The 18405-nt window shown below is 48.5% G+C and overlaps 1 protein-coding gene across 8 annotated transcripts in view; it reads left to right on the top strand.

Annotated features, from left to right (window-relative positions):
• LOC119181217 (DNA excision repair protein ERCC-6) overlaps positions 1-18405 on the top strand; it is a 794400-nt gene that overhangs the window by 455945 nt on the left and 320050 nt on the right. For all 8 annotated transcript variants that reach the window (XM_075882812.1, XM_075882811.1, XM_075882810.1 and 5 more), the window contains one exon: positions 17034-17210. In XM_075882812.1, coding sequence (XP_075738927.1) covers positions 17034-17210 — 177 coding nt within the window. The remainder of the gene's footprint in view (positions 1-17033; positions 17211-18405) is intronic.

Raw genomic sequence — 18405 nt, 5'->3', positions numbered from 1 at the left:
GAGCGTAAAGGACACTTTGGGGATCATCTCGTTCACCCTCACCAGGCCACTATATGTCACCGCACCGTTGGATGTACACTGGCTCGAACTCGGGCCGGTCGCCTAGTCCGTATCAGGAAAACTAAGGGCAGCTACGGATGGAGTTACAGATGCTGTACGACGAACTGCCGAAGGTTTTCCTCTTCCTCCGCCACCGCCGCCATGACGAAGCCCCAAGAACGTGCCAGTTCCTGAATGCAGCTCCGACGTTGATACTTCGCGGCCAGCAGAATACCTGACGAAGCAATGTTGAAGCAGCGGTACAAATCATCATAGCCGTGATCCGACGCCACGACCCAAATGCAAGGCGATGAACTAGCGACTTGACATTCTCATCGACGACCACAGCGTCACAGCTTCCGTCGACACCGTAGCTGACTATTCCGTCATCAGTGGGACGTTCCTTATGAAATTAAAGAAAGATAGGACAGCCTGGGAAGGCTCTCAAATTCGTACTGCTGGAGGTCAGTTAGTTACACGGTCAAAAATCTGTACAGCCAGAGTCACCATTAACAGCAGGATTTACCAGGCAAGCTTCGTTGTACTACAGTATTGCTCGAGAAATGTCATCCTTGGTATGGACTTCTTAAGCCTCCATGGTGCCGTCATCGACCTGAGAACAAAGTTCATAACACTGTTCACAGATAAATCATTGCCGCCTCACACGTCGTCAGGAAGGTACACCTTGAATGTGATGGAAGACCAAGGCGCCATTCCTCCTCTGTCCAGTGTCAGCATTTGCGTCGGCATTAAAGAATCAACAGACATGCAAGGCATCGTTGAATGCGACCAGCACCTTTTGATAAACCACAATATTTGTGTCGCCAGAAGAATAGCCGAGCTGCGAAGAGTGAACACAAAAGTGATGCTCACGAACTTTAGCAAAGAGTACAAGCACGTCAGCAAAGGCACGACGGTTGTCTGCATCGAAGAGATACTGAAAGCCAGCAAAGCTTTCGCCCTCACTGATTCCGCCAAATCTACTCCGACGACTGAACCCTTTCAACCAGCTTTCAACGTTAATCCGGGCCTTCCGACGCATAAACAAGACCAGCTCAAAAACCTGCTCCTGAAATACAAGAACTGGTTTTCATCGTCATCGAGAATTCAACAGACCCCTGTCGCGAAATATCAAATTGTAATGGAAGAAAATGCCAGGTCACTCCTTCAGAGTTGGTGACAGAGTTTAGACGCGAGAACGCAAAGCCATAAAGAAACGAGTCAACGAAATGCTTTGCGACCACATTATCCAGCCTTCAAAAAGCCCATGGGCATCACCGGTGGTGTTAGTGAAGAAAAAGGATGGAACACTACGCTACGCTTCTGCGTTGACTATTGCAGACTCAACAAGATAAAGAAGAGGGACGAATACCCTCTCCCTCGAGTAGACGACACCCTTGATCGACTCCACAGCGCCAAATGCTTTTCATAGATGGACCTCAAGACAGGTTATTGGCAGATCGAAGTAGGGGAGAGAGACCGAGATAAGACTGCATTCATAACACCAGACGGCCTCTACGAGTTTAAGGTCATGCCCTTTAGCTTTTGCACGGCGCCTGTGATGTTTCAGCGTGTTATGGACACCGTGCTCGCTGGGTTGAAGTGGCAGACTTGCCTCGTATACTTGGACGATGCCATCGTGTTTTCCTCAAGCTTTGACAACCATCTATAGCGCCTTGAAGCTGGGCTTCAAGCAATAAAAACCTCCGGACTCACTTTGAAGCCAGAAAAGTGCCGCTTTGCATACAAGCAACTCTTGTTTCTGGGACACGTGATAAGCAAGTCCGGAGTACACCCCGACCCGCAGAAGACGACATCCATCGCTGCATTTCCGTCACCCGTTCACAAGAAGGCCGTGCGTCGACTTCTCGGCCTCTGTGCCCATTGTAGGTGTTTTGTCACACATTTTGCCCGCATCACGGAGCCACTCGCTAACGTGACAAAGATCGACATCGAGTTCAAGTGGGAAACCTCGCAGGAGGAAGCATTTCAAGAACTAAGACGACGCTTGCAGACACTGCCTATACTTGCTCATTTCGAAGAAAACGCCGATACAGACATCAACATCGATGCAAGCAGTGTAGGTCTCGGAGCCGCCCTGGTGCAAAAGATTGACGGACTTGAAAGGGTAATCAGTTATGTGAGCCGGTTGCTATCTAAGGCGAATTTCAACTATTCCACAACAGAAACGGAGTGTCTTGCCATCATCTGGGCTACCTCTAAAATTCACCCTTACCTCTACGGCAGGCCTTTCAAAGTTGTAAGCGACCACTATGCCCTCTGCTGGCTAGCTAACTTGAAGGACCCTTCGTTCGCCTCGCACAGTGGAGTCTGGGACTTCAGGAATTCATCACTGTCGTTTACAAGTCAGGGCGAAGGCACTTTGACACCGATTGTTTGTCTCGCGCCCCTGTCGACCCACCGCCGCCGGACGAGGACGGTGACTGCTTCCTGGCAACCTTAAGAGTTGATGATTTTGCAAAACGACACACTGCTGACCCTGAAATCAAGGGCCTTGTTCAATACCTAGAGGGCAAGTCTTTCGTTGTTCCGAAGGTATTCAAGCGACGACTGGCGTCGTTTTCTTTGCGTAACGGCATCCTCGTCAAGAAAAACTTTTCGCCACTCGGGCCAACTACCTCCTCGTGGTACCTTCAGCTTACGTCCAGAAGTTTTGGATGCAGTACTCAATGACTCACAGTTGGACACCTCGGTGTTTCCCGTACACTGCCGAGAATACAGGAGCAGTATTACTGGCCACCACTTGCCGCCGACGTCACTCGTTACGTCAGGACATGTCGAGACTGTCAACGATGAAAGACACTGCCCACTAGGCCAGCCAATTTTCTCTAGCCTATCGAACCACCTCGCCGTACGCTTCAGGTTATCGGCATGGACTTACTGGGACTGTTCCTGATGTCAAATTCTGGAAACAAATGGAGCTACTGACTACCTCACCCGCTACTCCCAAATAAAGGCTCTGCCCAAAGGCAATGCCACTGAGGTGGGGAAGTTCTTCATCGAGGACATTGTCTTGCATCACGGGGCTCCAGAAGTCCTCATTAAAAACAGTGGTACAACCTTTACGGCCGGCCTAACTCAGGCAGTTCTAAGGTACAGCAGAACAAGTCACCGCCAAACCAGCACCAACCATTCACACACCAATGGCCTCGCCAAGCGTCTCAATAAGACCATCGCCTATATGCTGGCCATGCACGTCGACGTCGAGCACAAGATGTGCGATGCAATCCATTCGTACGTGACCTTTCCGTACAACACCACTGTACAAGAAACCATGCAGATGACGCTGTACAAATTGGTCTACAGAAGGAAACCAACAACGACGCTCGACGCCATGCTGCCAAACCTCTCTGATGAAGAAAACTTTGATGTCACCGTCTACCTCCAGCGCGCAGAAGAAGCTCGTCATTTCGCCCGCCTGCACATAAGGAATCAGCCGCTGTTACAATCTTCGATAAAGCTTTGTGGAATACCAGCCCGGTGACGGTGTCTTGTTATAAATGCTGATATGCCGACGTGGACTTAGTGAAAAACTTCTACGATGGTACTTTGAACCGTACAGAGTAGTTTGACGTCTCCGCCCACTCGACTACTAAGTTGTTCCCGACGGCATTACAAACTCTCAGCGACGCCGTGCTCGACCTGAAGTTGTGCATGTTGTGTGCTTCAAGCCATTTCTTGCGTGAACCTGAGGACTCAATTTTGTTGTGTGTGATATACTTTCTTGCTTGTACCTATTGTTTATTGTCCTTATTTTTGTACCTTCGTCTTTTGTTAGAGCATCGAGACGATGCCTTTTTCAGAGGGGGTAATGCCACGTCTTTTACTTCAAGTTTTGTTCTCAGCCCGTTACACTACGTTCAGTGCAAACCGCGTCTTTGATGTTCGAAAAGCTTCGAGGCTGTAGCAGACCGTTTTGTTAAGATTACGCCCACTTCGTCAACATTTCAAATTATTCTGGAACCTACGTCATGGCGAGCGATAACACTGAAATACTCGATGGCAAGTGTATAAATGCTGATGCGCTTCGCCGCTTGTCAGTTCATCTATGACCGACGTTTCGTTCGCCACTATCAGTGCCAGTCGTTTACTTTCCTTTTACGTGGCCACAAGTTCAGCTCGAATAAACAGTTTCTTTTTCCACGTGGAGTCTGCTCCTTTCGTTCATGTCACGACCCCGTGACAATATCACTGATCTCATTGTGCATTTCCCATTTTCTTACCGTATAAACCGGAATATAAGTCGAGATATTTTCTATAAAACGACGAGCTAAAGTAGCCCCTCGTCTTATATAGCGGTGTCTAGCCGACAGTGCACCGCTGTCTGGAAACATGTGGCTTGCATGTGCATGAGAAGCTGGACACGGCCATATGCCCATTCAAATCCAACAGGTTGTTTTTTTCCTCTCTTGTCTGTTTTTTTGTGTTCGTGATTTGCCACTGATCTATTTCTCGCTCCGCTTGACATTATGTTTCATTTTTAGAGCCTTGTTTTCGTTCACTGAATATGAGTAGCGGTACGAGAAGGCAGTATTTAGCTGTGTTTAAACTAAGGTTGTTGAGTTCGCAGAAGTGAATGCGAATATGGCTGCTCAGTGCCGCTTTGGTGTATCAGAAAAAAGCGGGTGCAGAAAGGGAAGCTGCAGATGTGCCATCCTCGAAAAATGTCCTTTTGTGGGCAAAGTGCGCGGTTCATCCGCAGCTGGAGGATACGCTAGGAAACTTTTTGTGGGAAGTTCATGCGTGCTCGCTGCCAGTGATCGTGAATACCATTCACAAGAAAGCTGTGGAACTCGCTCGGGAAGCTGGGCTCACGAGAGAACAGTTTCGTGCACCAAACTCTTGGGTTCGTCGATTCATGAGTCGCAAAGGACTTTCTTTCCGGTGGCGCACATCCATCTGTCAGAACTTTCCAGACGAGTTCGAGGACAAGCTCATAATTTTTCAGAACTTCGTGAACCAACTTCGGGAGCGGAACAACTACATGATGGGGCAGATTGACTATGCCGATAAGACCCCCGTGTGGTTTGACATGCCTTCATCGACCATGATCATGCAGTGTGGTGCCAAGGATACGAAGCTTTTGTCCACTAGCAACGAGCACTCGCGCTTCACCGTCATGCTGGCATGCATGGCAGATGGTAGAAAGCTTCCACCCTTCATCATTTTCAAACCTAAGATAATGCCGAAGGAAGTGTTCCCGACCGGTGTAGGCGTTCGCGTCAACAAAAAGGGATACATGGACAACGCCATGATGCTCGAATGGATACGAGTAGTCTGGAAGCCTCAGCCATGTGCACGCACTGCTGCGTCTTTGCAGCATGCTGGCGTTAGATGTGTTTTGTGGTCACTTAACCGATACTGTGAAACGCGCACTGGGCGATGGAAACACGGACCTCGCCGTGATACCGGGTGGTATGACGTTCACCCTCCAACCGATGGACGTTTTGATAAACAAGCCGTTCAAGGACCGAGTGCGGCCGGAGTACCAAAAGTGGATGTCTGGCGACAACCCAAAGACACCGATGAGCCGCCTAGAGAGGCAGGCCTCCGCTTGTGACTGTTTGTGGCTGGGTGCTTTTCGCCTGGCGTTTCTTGCCAGACTCCATGGTGGAAAATGCTTTTAAGAAATGTTCCATCAGCAACTCGCTGTATGGCACTAGAGACAACGCACTGTGGGAGGCGGCCAGCAACAAACTCTTTTTCAGAAGACGGTGGTGCTTCGTCTGATGAATAGGAACAGTTGCAATGGTGGTTGAGGGGAGCTCCGAAGATTGGGGTGCGGTGCGCCCAACTTGCAAATAAATGTCGTTCAGCAATTTTGGTTTTTTTTTTTTTTTTTTCGGTAACCTGAACTTGTGGGGTCGACCTATATTCCCACTCGACCTATAGTCCGGTTTATACGGTACATAGATGGCATTAGGTGCCCGCAAACTCCGCAAGTGTGTGAGAATATGCACTTGAAAATGCATTGTTCAAATTGAACGATTTTAATAGGTGTGATAGCAAAACAGGTAAGGGGACATGAAAGTGGTTTTGCATAGTTTATACCCACTATGGCTTCTATGCAATTATTCAAAGATACTTGCTCCTCAATCAAATGTTCTTACCATTTGTGGTGGCAATTTGCAACTATGACGAAATTTCCGGTCGTCGCCCTTGAAAACGTCTCGCAGTTATAGTCGTTGGCCCGCGCCTATTTCATGATCTACTTGTCTTTATGTGTGACCCAGTCATCGTGGGTCACGGTAGGTTAGGCCTACCCGTAAACGTGTCCTCTGGAGACTGCCGAGTGGTTCGCCGCCGCGCTGTGAAGGAGGTGAAGAGTGGCAGGTGTCTTGGTTGCAAGGTGCTGCAGGTTAAGGAGAGTGTCTCTCAGTCTCTACCAAGATTAACGGCTGCTTTCCAGCTCCTAACACCGCTACGTTCAGATCCGTGTTAACCAAGCCTTTTCTGCAAGAGCGACACTGTCTTCTTCAACCTTCTTCGTTCGGCACTCCACAGGACAATTCCACCTCATCTTCCGAAGGTTTCTCACCACAGCATGGCTCTCGCACCACAGGCTTTCCTCCAACCAATCCCTTACTCATCATGGAACTATCTGCGAAAATTGCTGTCCCACTTGCAAAATTTCTTTCATTAACAAGACTCCTCATTAAAACACTATGAGCACAAGAGTCACGCCCACTCATTTGCCATTAACTTTCCTGTCTACTAAGGGCACGTTACTTCCTGTCGACAAGTCCCTGTGTTAACCATCTTTACTTTTTTTTTCAGACCTCGCTGCACATGCACAATTCTCTAGGGCTCTCTTCCTTCACTCGCTAGCTTCGTGCCGACCTTTTCGATGGATTAGCTGGCAGATTACTCCTGTCGACCATTGCTCATCCTTGCCCGTGTCGGCTGCGTTCCTTATCCTACTTGTTGCTGCCTCAGCATTGTCCCCTTTCTCGACACTTTCAACACTCCTATATCAGCTCGCCTTGCCATTTTCTCTACTGTGTGCAGCTTCTTGCAGCTAACTTGTTTGCGCCACCTATTCAGGAACTGCTCGGCCACTCCTTCATACGCTTTTTCTGCCTCCAACAATCAAAATAGTTAGCTAGCCTGCACACAAACTATTTACCTGTTCTGGAATCTTCTGGCTCACAAGACCTGATCTTTTCGTGAGGTAGTTAGCTGGAACCTTTCTAATAAAGTTTTCTTGACCCAATTGGAATCAAGTGACTCTTCCGCTGGCATGAGTCCAAGCACACTTGATGCCTCTCCCATGAAACCCAAGTCATTAGACCACTCGCCTCTTTCTCAGCCTTGCCCTTTAGCAATTCTTCGATGCAAATAAGCATCCAGGTCATATCATCGCTCATTGAAGGGCATGAGGTGCGTGCGACAACAGTGTGTGAGGCCTCGCTGGTGCTATGTATGGGATTGGTTCGAGGGAAGCCTGCTGTGGTGGTTAACGGACGTTCGTCACTATGTTTGTTGATAGCGGACGAGAAAGGATTAACATAAACTTTTTTTTATTTCATGGCATGGGTGGAACGGCTGACGGTGCACGGATACGCTACCGTGTGCAGCGCCGTTGAGTCGGACGTCGCGGCCAACCCAGCAGTCAGGGTCGCAACTCCGGAGGTCCTGGATCAGGCCACGGCTCACGACGACCACACCCGGCAGGCCTCGTCCACGAACCTGCTCCCGGCCACTGCACCCAGGCAGGAGCCGTTCGGGAGGTCTCGGCCTTGGACCTTGAACAGACACACCGGAGCTCGACCTGGCCGACACGTACGGGTCTCACGTCCGGCTCAGGAACGCTGCCAGGAACTCGTCCTCTCGAGCGGCGCACTGCTTCGTCTGCCTTCGTGGCCTCAACTCTCGAGCTGCAGTGGCGGAGATGCCTTGACCAGCGCGACCTCGGACCTCGTTTCCAAGCTCTTGATCACCTTCCGGGCGTAGCGGTTCCACGAGCGGGTTCTGGCCAGCACACTACAGCTGCGGTGCGGCAGCTCACTCACCGGCGTTCGTCGCCTTGGCCAGGGCACAGCCAGGTACCCTTGGGTGCGCACCTCGTGAGCTCGCGGCCCACTTCCGAGGCTGGCGCGTCGCTCGGTACGGCTCGGCACCACTGGCGATCCTCGATTCAGCCAGCAACTCCCCTGGCACCTGGATCCTCGGCCACCCTGGACCTCGCCCGGCTCCGTGGTCCTCTGTGCACACGCCCGCGTCTCGCCTGGCAGAACATCTCGCTCGTCCCTTGCTGAAGTGCGACGCTCTCGTGACACCGGCGCTTGATGGCATGGGTTCGGCCACGGAGCAGTCAACCCGCATGGAGACGCGATGCTCCATGCGGGGCATGGCCAGCCCGTCCAGCGAAGAGCGTGCGCCGAGACGCGATGCTCGACGCAACCGTGACCATTAGCCAGGCCACGTTCATCGCTGTGTCGAACGGCTGACCGTGGAGACGCCTCGCCGAGATCCGCGATGCCCTCGGCAAGGAAGAGAACAGCAGGCCAGGCCGCGCCCCGAGATGCAGTACTCGTGCGGGCAATGCCGCCCCAGCTGGTGGTTGGACGGCAGCAGCGTGGACGGCCGCGTTCCCTGGCCGGAACCTGGATCCCCTGCGTCCGACGCTTCGGCCCGCTGTCTCCCGTCTGCCACTGCTTCGGCTCGTCCCCAGCCACAAAGCCCACTGCCACGTGATGGTCGCCCGTGGCCCAATCGTGGCACGCCACCTCTATGGGCCACCACTGGTCATCAGCTGATTCGCTGACAGTCACGCGCACATTAAACGCGCCTTGCCCCGCACTTCCGTCGTTGTCGTTTTCTTCGCTCATCACACCTGCGGTGTGCGACTCAAGGTGGGGTGAAAAACATTTAGAAGATGAGCTGGCATTGTCCTGTGGAGCACCAATCGAGGAAGGGGGAAGAAGACAGCCTCGCTCGCGCGGTGAAGGCTCGGTTGACTTTGATATGAAAGTGGTGGCGTTATGGGGTTGGAAAGTAGGCGTCGATCACAGTAGTCACTGAGAGACACTCTTCGGACAAGCAGCACCTTGCAACAGCAGTTCCCGCAACACCTGCCGCTCTTCACCTTCTTCACAGGACGACTGCGACCCACTTGGCAGTCCCCAGAGTTCGACGTCGATGGGTAAGCTTAAGTTGCTGAGACCCGCACCTACCGGGTCACAAGTGCAGACAAGCGGATCGTCAAGTGGACGTGTGTCGACGACAATGACTGCTAATCATCTTGCAGGGCTTCGATGACAGTAACACTTCGTCATAGTTTTGAGGATAGCATTTCAACAGGAAGAATGTTCAACCATTGTGGGAGTGCATGAGAGTAGCCACCTAGTGGCCATCTTGGCTAGAGATAGATTAGGGCTTAGGACTGAACTTGACTTGAATGGATGTTAGTTCTGGTTTCCTTCTACAGGCAATTATTATGTACATGTTCCTTTTTGGGGTGAAGTTTGAGTGTCAGATCATTGTTTGCCATTGTGTAATATAAAAATGTATTTGCTGTGCTACCTCTGACTCGAGTCTTTCTCTCAATTCAAGCCTTTGCGAAAACTCCCGAGATGATCGTGACACTTTTGCAGGGGTGTGTGTTCTCAAAATTGGCTGGGTACTATTTATTGCTTTCTCTTAAAAAGAAATACTGACATCCTTTTCAGAGGTGTTTTTACTCTGCCATAGAAATCTCCTGTATACAGAGGCAGCTTTGAGTAAGTGTGAGACTGAGAAAATGCTGGTGAGATATTTTATTTTGATGTTAAAATCAACTTTCCTGTAGGTTTCAGCCTGACATCAGGCTGCAGTACTAATTCTTGAGAGTGAGGACGTCAGGCACCAAAAGTTATGCAATGGCCACTTGTGCATCGCTAACTGAGCCATGGAGCCGAGTGGCTGTGGAAACGTCCCGATATCTTGCACGAGCATGCAACGAAAACATGTTGTGACATCAGGGTACAGTAGAAAGCGGAACTAGGTGTGAAAAACGTACTGTAATTACTTTTTCTGGGTTCACTTACTCTTAGTCATGCATTTTCTAGGCTCTTGGGTGCTTGGCCTTTCATTTGATGAAAAAAAATGAAACGGCAATTGGAACTTAGCTTGTATCAGCATGCCACATATAAAAAAGAAAAAAAGGAAAAGACGACGCAGATGTCAAGAAAAGTAGGTGCTCCTTTTAAAGGAAAAGATGACACAGACGTCAAAAAAAGTAGGCGCGCCTTTTTTTCTTTTTATATGTGCCGTGCTAGTAGAAGGGAAGTGTGACGTGCAATTATGGCCGTCGGATATACTGGGTTCTGAGGCGGCCTAAGGTGGACATCCACACTCTTTCAAAATCAGGAAGGGACAGCCAGACCCTTTTCTTTATTCCACGATCCTCGAGCGCCCGGGAGCTCAGCGCCGATTTACCTAGCTTTCCTCGCGCAAATTCGCAAGACACGCCCCGACCGTCGTCTGCTGTCGGTCGTCACATGCCCGGGTTTGGAAACTGGTTGTCCCGACTTTACACACAAAACACTAAGAGAGACGTAACTAAACTAACTTAAGCAGTCCTATTTGTAGCTATTTACAAAAGTCAACGAAACATTGTCTATCCACTTTCAGGCACACAAAACTATATACAAGCACTAACAACTGTTTACACTGCACGGCACCCGTGTACACCTTAGTCCGAAGCATTGGGTTGCTCCATGTGAGCGATGGGGCTCAGATATGATCTTAATCTTTTAACATGCACAATGTTTTCCACGAGTTCGATCTTGTAGTTCACGGGAGACAGTTTGTTCACTATCTTGTGAGGTCCGGTGTACAATGTAGTTGTTTTCACATTGGATGTTGGAGCCTTGAGGAGCACCATTTGTCCTCTTTCAAACACAATGTCCTTGTGCTGCTTGTCAAAGTGCCGCTTCTGTTTTTCTTGGGCCAATCAGATGGGCGTGGCTGCGAGCTCCCTGGCTTTTTGCAGCCATTCACACACTACCATAAAATAGTTTGATTCTTCTTTGAGCTCTTAAAGCTCTCGGCGGCTGTAACATCTAATGGTAGCACCGGATCCCTACCGTAGACCAGGACGAAGGGAGTTCGGCGAACCGTGTCTTGGTACCCGGTGTTTTAACAGAATACAATATAAGCGAGGACATCAGCCCATTTTTTTCCCCCGGCGGTAGTCATGGCAATGATCTTTTTGATTGTCTTATTGGCTCTTTCACACAAGCTGTTTGCTGCGGTGTGATATGCTGTAGTGGCAGCATGTCTAATGCCCCGATGTTTGAAGTATGCTTCAGTAGAGTGCGCCATCATTTGATTACCTTGGTCTGTGGTAGTTGTGGCTGGGCATCTGTGCTTTAAGATGATCCTTCGTTCGACAAACTTCTGTACATCTGTGTGTACATCGGTGTGTACATCGGTGTGTACATCTGTACATCCGTGTGTACTTGGACACCAAATTGTGGTTTTTCGGAGAATAGTTTAAGGACAGGCGGCTGGCACAATGCGCGCTTTAATGTCTCAAATGCCACTTACTGATCTTCTCAAGAAAAAGTAGCGTTTTTCTTTAGGAGTGATTGAAGAGGTGCTGCAACACTGCTGTAATTTGGGATAAACTTCCTGAAGTACGATGTGAGCCCGATGAATGATTGTAGTTCCTGTACATTTTGAGGAGCCCGAAAGCCTAAACCACTGCCAGTTTTGATGGGTCAGGAGATTCACCGTGTTTTGTGACAATGTGCCCAAGGTAATTGATGGCAGTACAAAAAAAGAAAAACTTCTGTGGCTTGAACTTCTAGGCTGCTATTTCGAACCTTGTAAATATTTTCTGAAGGTGCGAAATGTGTTCTTCAAATGTCCGGCTGAAGACCACGCAGTCATCTACATACACAAGGGCATTGTCGTATTTAATATCGTCAATAATTGTATCCATGGCTCACTGATAGGGGAATGGGGCACTTTTAAGGCCCAATGGCATCCGGAGGAATTCGTAAAGACCCGACGGCGTGACGAAGGCAGTCTTCTGTATGTCATCTGGATGCATGGCGATCTGATATAATTCAGACACCAAGTCCATAACAAAAAAGTACTTGCTTCTGGTGAGTGCCGGCAGCGCATCTTCAATTCTTGGGATAGGGTACACAATGTCCTCAGTGACGGCGTAGAGACGTCGATAATCAACGCACATGCGCTTCGTCCCGTCTTTCTTTGCTACAAGGACAAGGGGTGACGCCCAAGGACTCCGAGAAGGTCGCACTATATTGGCATCAATGAGGTCCTTGATCATACTTTTGACGAGGTCACGCTGTGCTGGAGACAATCTGCGAGGACGTTGCAGTATTGGCTTTGCGTTTCCAGTTGGAATGCAATATCGTTCAGCTGTGCAGGAGCCTACATCTGTACAGTGAAAGCTCATTAATTCGAACTTCGATAATTCAAATATATGGATAATTCAAACTGTAAGTTGTGGTCTGGCCAAGCTTCGTACAAGCCTATGAATAAAAAAGTCTGTTAATTTGAATGCGAGTAGGTTCTGCCGCGGATAATTCGAACTATGCGCCACCGCGCCGGTGGCTTGGCTAGTCGCTCGATAGGACGGCTGCCGAGTTACAAGGTGGCGTTGACAGGGAGCGGAGAGAAAAACTGATAAACTGGCATGGAGGCCAGAGTTCAGAAAATAGCGCCACTTACTCTTCACCCCCCTTCCACCACAATCTCTCTCCCTCGGCAGCTGCCTGCTCTCCGCCCTACGTAACCTCCAAGATTTCTTTTTTTTTAAGTGCCAATCTCGGAGCCTTTGAAAATTCTGCGTAGTTGTCGTTATTAGAGGACTGATGGCAAGACCAGCACACAGCAAATTGGGTGCGTCGTAGCTTTGCCCAACTTTCTCTGCAGTCTCTGTCTGGAGCGTGCGTTGTACACCTCGGTTGTTAGTGCTGGGAAGAGCTTCCGACTGTCGCGATTCTTTGTGTTGGTGTTAGGCCTCAGCTAACAGTTGTTGTGGTAGCGCCGGTAGTAGCTTTCCATCTGTCGCGATTCTGATGCTCCGACTTGATGGCGGGTGCCCGCGGCAAATACCGTGCCAAAACACTTCCTTTCAGCAAACACGACAAGCTGGCCTTCCTTCCAGCAAACACGGTAGAGGTACTGCAGCCCATGAACCAAGGTATAATTAGAAATTTAAAATCATTTTATCGGCATCATATTGTCACGGCGTCGTGACGTGGCCGAAGACAGGAGACTTTGCGTTGGAATTTAACTGTTTATTTGGGTGAACCTGTGCCCGGTAAACGGAAAGTCCGATTACAGTAGCAGTCTTGGACTGATAGCGGCGAACGGAGCGTCGGCCGTCGATCAACAACTGACAAGCGGCGAAGCGCGTCAGCATTTATACTCTTGCCGTCGAATGTTCTAGCATTATCGCTGGCGATGGCGTAGGTTCCAGAATAATCTGTATAGTTTGCAGAGTAGGCGTGATCTTATCGAAATGGTCTACTATAGTCCGGAAGCTTCTCGAAAACTGCAGGCGCGGTTTACGCTGATAATTGTGTAGTGTTTCGGGACGATAACAAAACTTGGGAAATGGAACGTGGCAATATGTTGGAACGAATTATTTTGTGCAGTAACTACCAAGTGACGCTCCTAAGTGCACTACAAATGCTTGTGCGTGCTTGGGAGCAAGTGACAGCACTTACGATAGCAAATTGCTTTCGCCACTGTGGCTTCAGCACTGAAGCTCTGCAAGCTGACGAGCCCCCAGTGCTCGAACACGGCGTCACCGCCTCATGGCAGACGTTTTGGAAGATGTCTGCTTTGCGGACTACGTCGATGTGGACTCAAGTGCAGTGGTGTGTGGTGCACTCACGGATGACGACATATGTCAGGTGAGAAGTGCAGAACCTGTCGCTGCCAGTGATGATGATGTGGAGGAGGACAAAGCACCAGTCTGGCCCTCTGCTTCGGAAGTCATGGCCGGATTGAATGCCGCCTGTCTTCTTTTAAGATTTGAAGAAGGCGGAGTAAAGGCCTTCCGCCAAATTCGCTCGTTAGAGCAAAAAGTGCTGGCTGTCACCTTCAAGGAAAGAAGGCAGACCACGATCACAGACTATTTCAAAAAACCATATGCCATACTGACCATATGACCATATGCCCTACTCGCAGTGTACTATTGTTGTTCTTCACTTTCGTTAGTTAGAACTTTCGTTAATTCAAACTAAGGTGGCTTTCTCTTGCGGTTCAAATTAACGAGCTTTTACTGTACTTTACTGTGCAAAGCAAACCGAAAGTTGCACCACAAATCCTTCACGACCTGCAGCTCATTGGAAGATACCGTTGTTCCAACGTTAAAGCTGACGTCTCTTATTGCGATTGAGCGGTGCTGTGGATCGACGACCGCATGAGCTGGTGGTGCATCAAGGTCCACAAGAGAAGGAAGGCATAAAATTTGGAGGATCTGTTGGCAGTCCTCTCCAGAAAGTTAATATCCTCAATTCTGCTTGCTTCTTCAATGAGGCCAATTGTCATCTAATATCGGAGCAAGACGGCTTGAGAAGAGCTGTTCGTGATCAAAACCTTCGTTGATTTTCCGATGCATCTGTTACCATGGGCTCCACCATGACTGAATAGCGATCGTACAATAGCTTTATCCCGGTGATGACCATTAAATGATTTTCATCTTCCAACACGCGATACCAGGCCACAGGAACTAACTTCCGCAATTAAGCTAGCAGTGGTTGCTCCCTAACCAGGTAGACCTTGCATAGCCTTTGGGGAACTGATACAGCCAAGCTCTCCAAGCCCCAGTTGATGACGGCTCTTGAAGGCCATAAGAAGTCATCGCCTAGCAGTATTCCTTCGTGAGGTAACTGGGGAACAACAACAAAGTCATGCTGCAGTGTTTGGGCGTCCACTGTCACCAAAACACTGACTTGACCTAAATTTTGTAGCTGATGGCCGCTTGCTCCTACCAAACGTAGCGACGAAGGCCTTATGTTTAATTCGAGTTTGTCAACTATGGGTGCCGTAATCAAGCTTTTGACAGCTTCAGAGTCCAAGACACCTTTAATCGTTTGTTCGTTTATGGCGACAGGAACAGAAAAAGTACCAGCGTCAGAGACACATGACACCTGCTCAATTACTGAAGACTGCATGCAGGCATTGGCGTCACCAGCTGTTCGTTTCCCCGCTGTTGTGAGCTGGAAGATTCGAAATCTTCCTGCCACTTCGAAAATTTTGCAGTGAGCTAGACGACACTGTGTAACAAAAAGGCCACTTCTAGAGCAGTTCAAGCACAGTTTACGAACTCTCGGGGCATTTCCTTGCGGCCTTTCAAAAACACGCATTGCGGAGTGAGTCGGTTGCCACGATGGTGATGGCTACGCTTTCGTATTGCCTTCTTTTAGCACCTTTCTCTGAGCTACTTCATCATCTAAGGAACCGCTAGACTCTATGCTGTCCGCGTGTTGACGATGGCGCATAGGCATTCGAGGTGAACGCTTTACCATATTACGGCATTCGGCGGACGGCGATGTGGATGGCGTTTTGCGTTCTTTCGCAGCCAAAACTTGAATGGTCTCCTCCGAATCCCTGATCTGGTCAAAGAGCAGAAAGGAGCTTAGCATATTGTCTAGCCGCTGAAATGTTTTATCAAAAAACTGCTCCTTTGCCTTGGGTGACAGAGTAGCCATGATAACTTGGTGCTTTTCCTGTTGTAGTACAGGATAATTTCACTGCTCCATCAGGTCCAGCTTTCGGTATGCGGAGTCTGTACATGACTCGCCTGCGCGTTGCATTGCACCGAACATTCGCTGTTTAGATGTTATATCGCAGTCCATGTTATAACGTCGGTGGAACGCTGCCTTCATGTCAGCCCAAGTACTGATACTAGCCACCTTCGTTTGGTGACGCATTCATGTAAAGTCTTTAGCTGGGAGCCTCGAAATATTGAATGGTATGGCGACCTTGTCCGGAATGCTGAAGGTTCTAAATCAATAGTCAACTTGGTTAAACCAGGTGTATAGATCTTTCCCGAGATGCGGTAAGGAGCTCACCGAGAAACTCGAAAGTCGTCCCAAGCGTCTTCACTGATAGACATGCACACATGAGCATCGCTTCTGGCTCGTCTTTGTCGCTTTCTCGAGCTGCGTTTAAGAATTCATCGACACACTGCTGGGCGTCAGAATTTTTATGCGTTTTTAACTCCAGACGCTTGATGCGGTTTACTAGTGGATCAAGTAAGTTACTTAAGAGATCTTGACTTGCTTTCATCTGCGAGTCAAAAGGCGGTTTTGGTGCATCGTGGTCTTTGGTGGCGTCGTGGTCCTTGAGAATTGTCAGTTTCAGTTCCTACAATTGGCTCCGAAGCTGACCCACCTCGGTCTTTGTGACAGTGACTTTGGACACAGCTGACCGGTAGGCTTCTAACCGGGCGGCGTCATCCAGCTGCTCGAACACGTCGACAGAACATGGGGCCGTCACCATCATGGGATCACGAAGCCGATGCTGTTGAAATGTCAGTGGTTGAGCCAAAGGAGCGCGCAGGGAGTGACGTCCCTGCATAGATGTAAACCTCTTCTTAGTTCACCTCAAGCCATTGGGCGTCAATTGTGACGTGCCGTTGTGGCCGTCGGATATACTGGGTTCCGAGGTGACCTAAGAAAAACATCCACACTTTTTCAAGATGAGGAAGAGACAGTCGGACCCCTTTTTTTTTATTCCACGTTCCTCGAGCGCCCGCGAGCTCAGTGCCGATTTATCTCGATTTCCTCGCGCAAAGGCTAGACACGCATCGAGCGTCGTCTGCTATCGCTCGTCACAGTAAGTTCATGGATGACTAACTCACCCAAGCCACTACACTTCTGGGCAATTGGAAAGTTTTGTGCCAGTGCCGCTTCAACATTGCTGCATCAGCATTTTTTTTTTCTTGCACGAAGGTTGTCGCGGATAGAATGTGAAGGGACATAAACGTGTGTGTGCAGTTCCGTACCCCCCACCGGCTCATCCTGTCTGGCTCGCCCATTCAGAACAACCTGCGGGAGCTGTGGTCCCTGCTGGACTTTGTCTTTCCAGGCAAGCTGGGCACTCTGCCCGTTTTCATGCAGGAGTTTGCCGTCCCCATCACACAGGGGGGCTACTCCAATGCCTCTGACGTCCAGGTATGTCTTTCACTTCTATTTATAACCTCTTGGACTTCCTCTGTACTGTAGAATTTTATTCATGTAATGTATGCATTCCTGAAATAAAGTTTGATTGATTGATTGATTGATTGATTGATTGTCAAAGAACACTGTGCGTTATTCACCTCGGAATAGTGAATCATGGTTACCTGCAGAACAAATTTTTGCTGCCTCTAAAGAAGTCCAAAGCAATAAGATGAAACTATCGCTGATGCCAGGTAGATGACATGTAATTTTGGGAACATGCATACATGTATGTTTCCTGTCTTCTCTTGCGTTAATGTTTACGATGAGCAGTGGTGAAGATGTGTGAATGACAGGCTGAGAGAACACAAGTAGTAGTTGGGTAGATTCAAGTTGCCAGGTTGAAAAAGCAAAAAAAGCCAGAAAACTGAAAAACTAGCCAGAAGGTTGTGAAAACTAGCCAGAGAAGAGCCAACTTGAGGCAATAACAGTAAAAATAGCCAAAAATAGCCACGCATATGTGCGGACCATTTCCACATTTTTATTTTGGGGAAGGAGGAGGCATGGGTTTCAACGATAACATGGGTTGATTATTGAACAAACTAGGTGAAACTGCACAGCTTTGTTTATTTCCATGAGCTTATTTTAACTATCCAAGTATATTTCATGCAAGTCAATTATTTTCTGAGACAATTACTAATTACATTATATTGTTTGCCTAAACCATAAAAATTAGTGCACATAACATTGCATAGTCATTAACACATATGTGGGTACTAGAAACCCTCAGGAAGGCAATGCTGCAAGCTAATCGAAAGTTGAACAAGTACTTCTCGAAATACAGCACAATAAATTTCATTGTCCGCATGTAACCAAAAACAAAGAAATTTTAAATAAAATTAAAAAAATGAGAACAGAACATTAAAAACTGGATATCAGTATTGCTTTCTGTGCACATTTGTCTACATTGTGCAAAGAAAATTATAGATCTAGCTATCCTAGATCTGTTTTTCACAGAATAAGAAAACAAAGAAAGTGATCAAAATGAGTGTTCTGAGAAAATGAGCAAAATCAAGGTTAAAACTATATTTCACCATTTTGAGTGAAAAATATCACGGCACACGTACTTTTGATCAATTAATATGCACCGGGCAGGTATTTATACTGATTGTTCGCATGAGCGTATTGTTTCTGTCAAGTTCTGCTACAA

This window comes from Rhipicephalus microplus, unplaced genomic scaffold (assembly GCF_043290135.1).
Source record: "Rhipicephalus microplus isolate Deutch F79 unplaced genomic scaffold, USDA_Rmic scaffold_14, whole genome shotgun sequence".
Classification (NCBI taxonomy): domain Eukaryota; kingdom Metazoa; phylum Arthropoda; class Arachnida; order Ixodida; family Ixodidae; genus Rhipicephalus; species Rhipicephalus microplus.
Note: the sequence above shows the minus strand (reverse complement) of the source record. Positions and strands in the feature narration are given on the sequence as shown.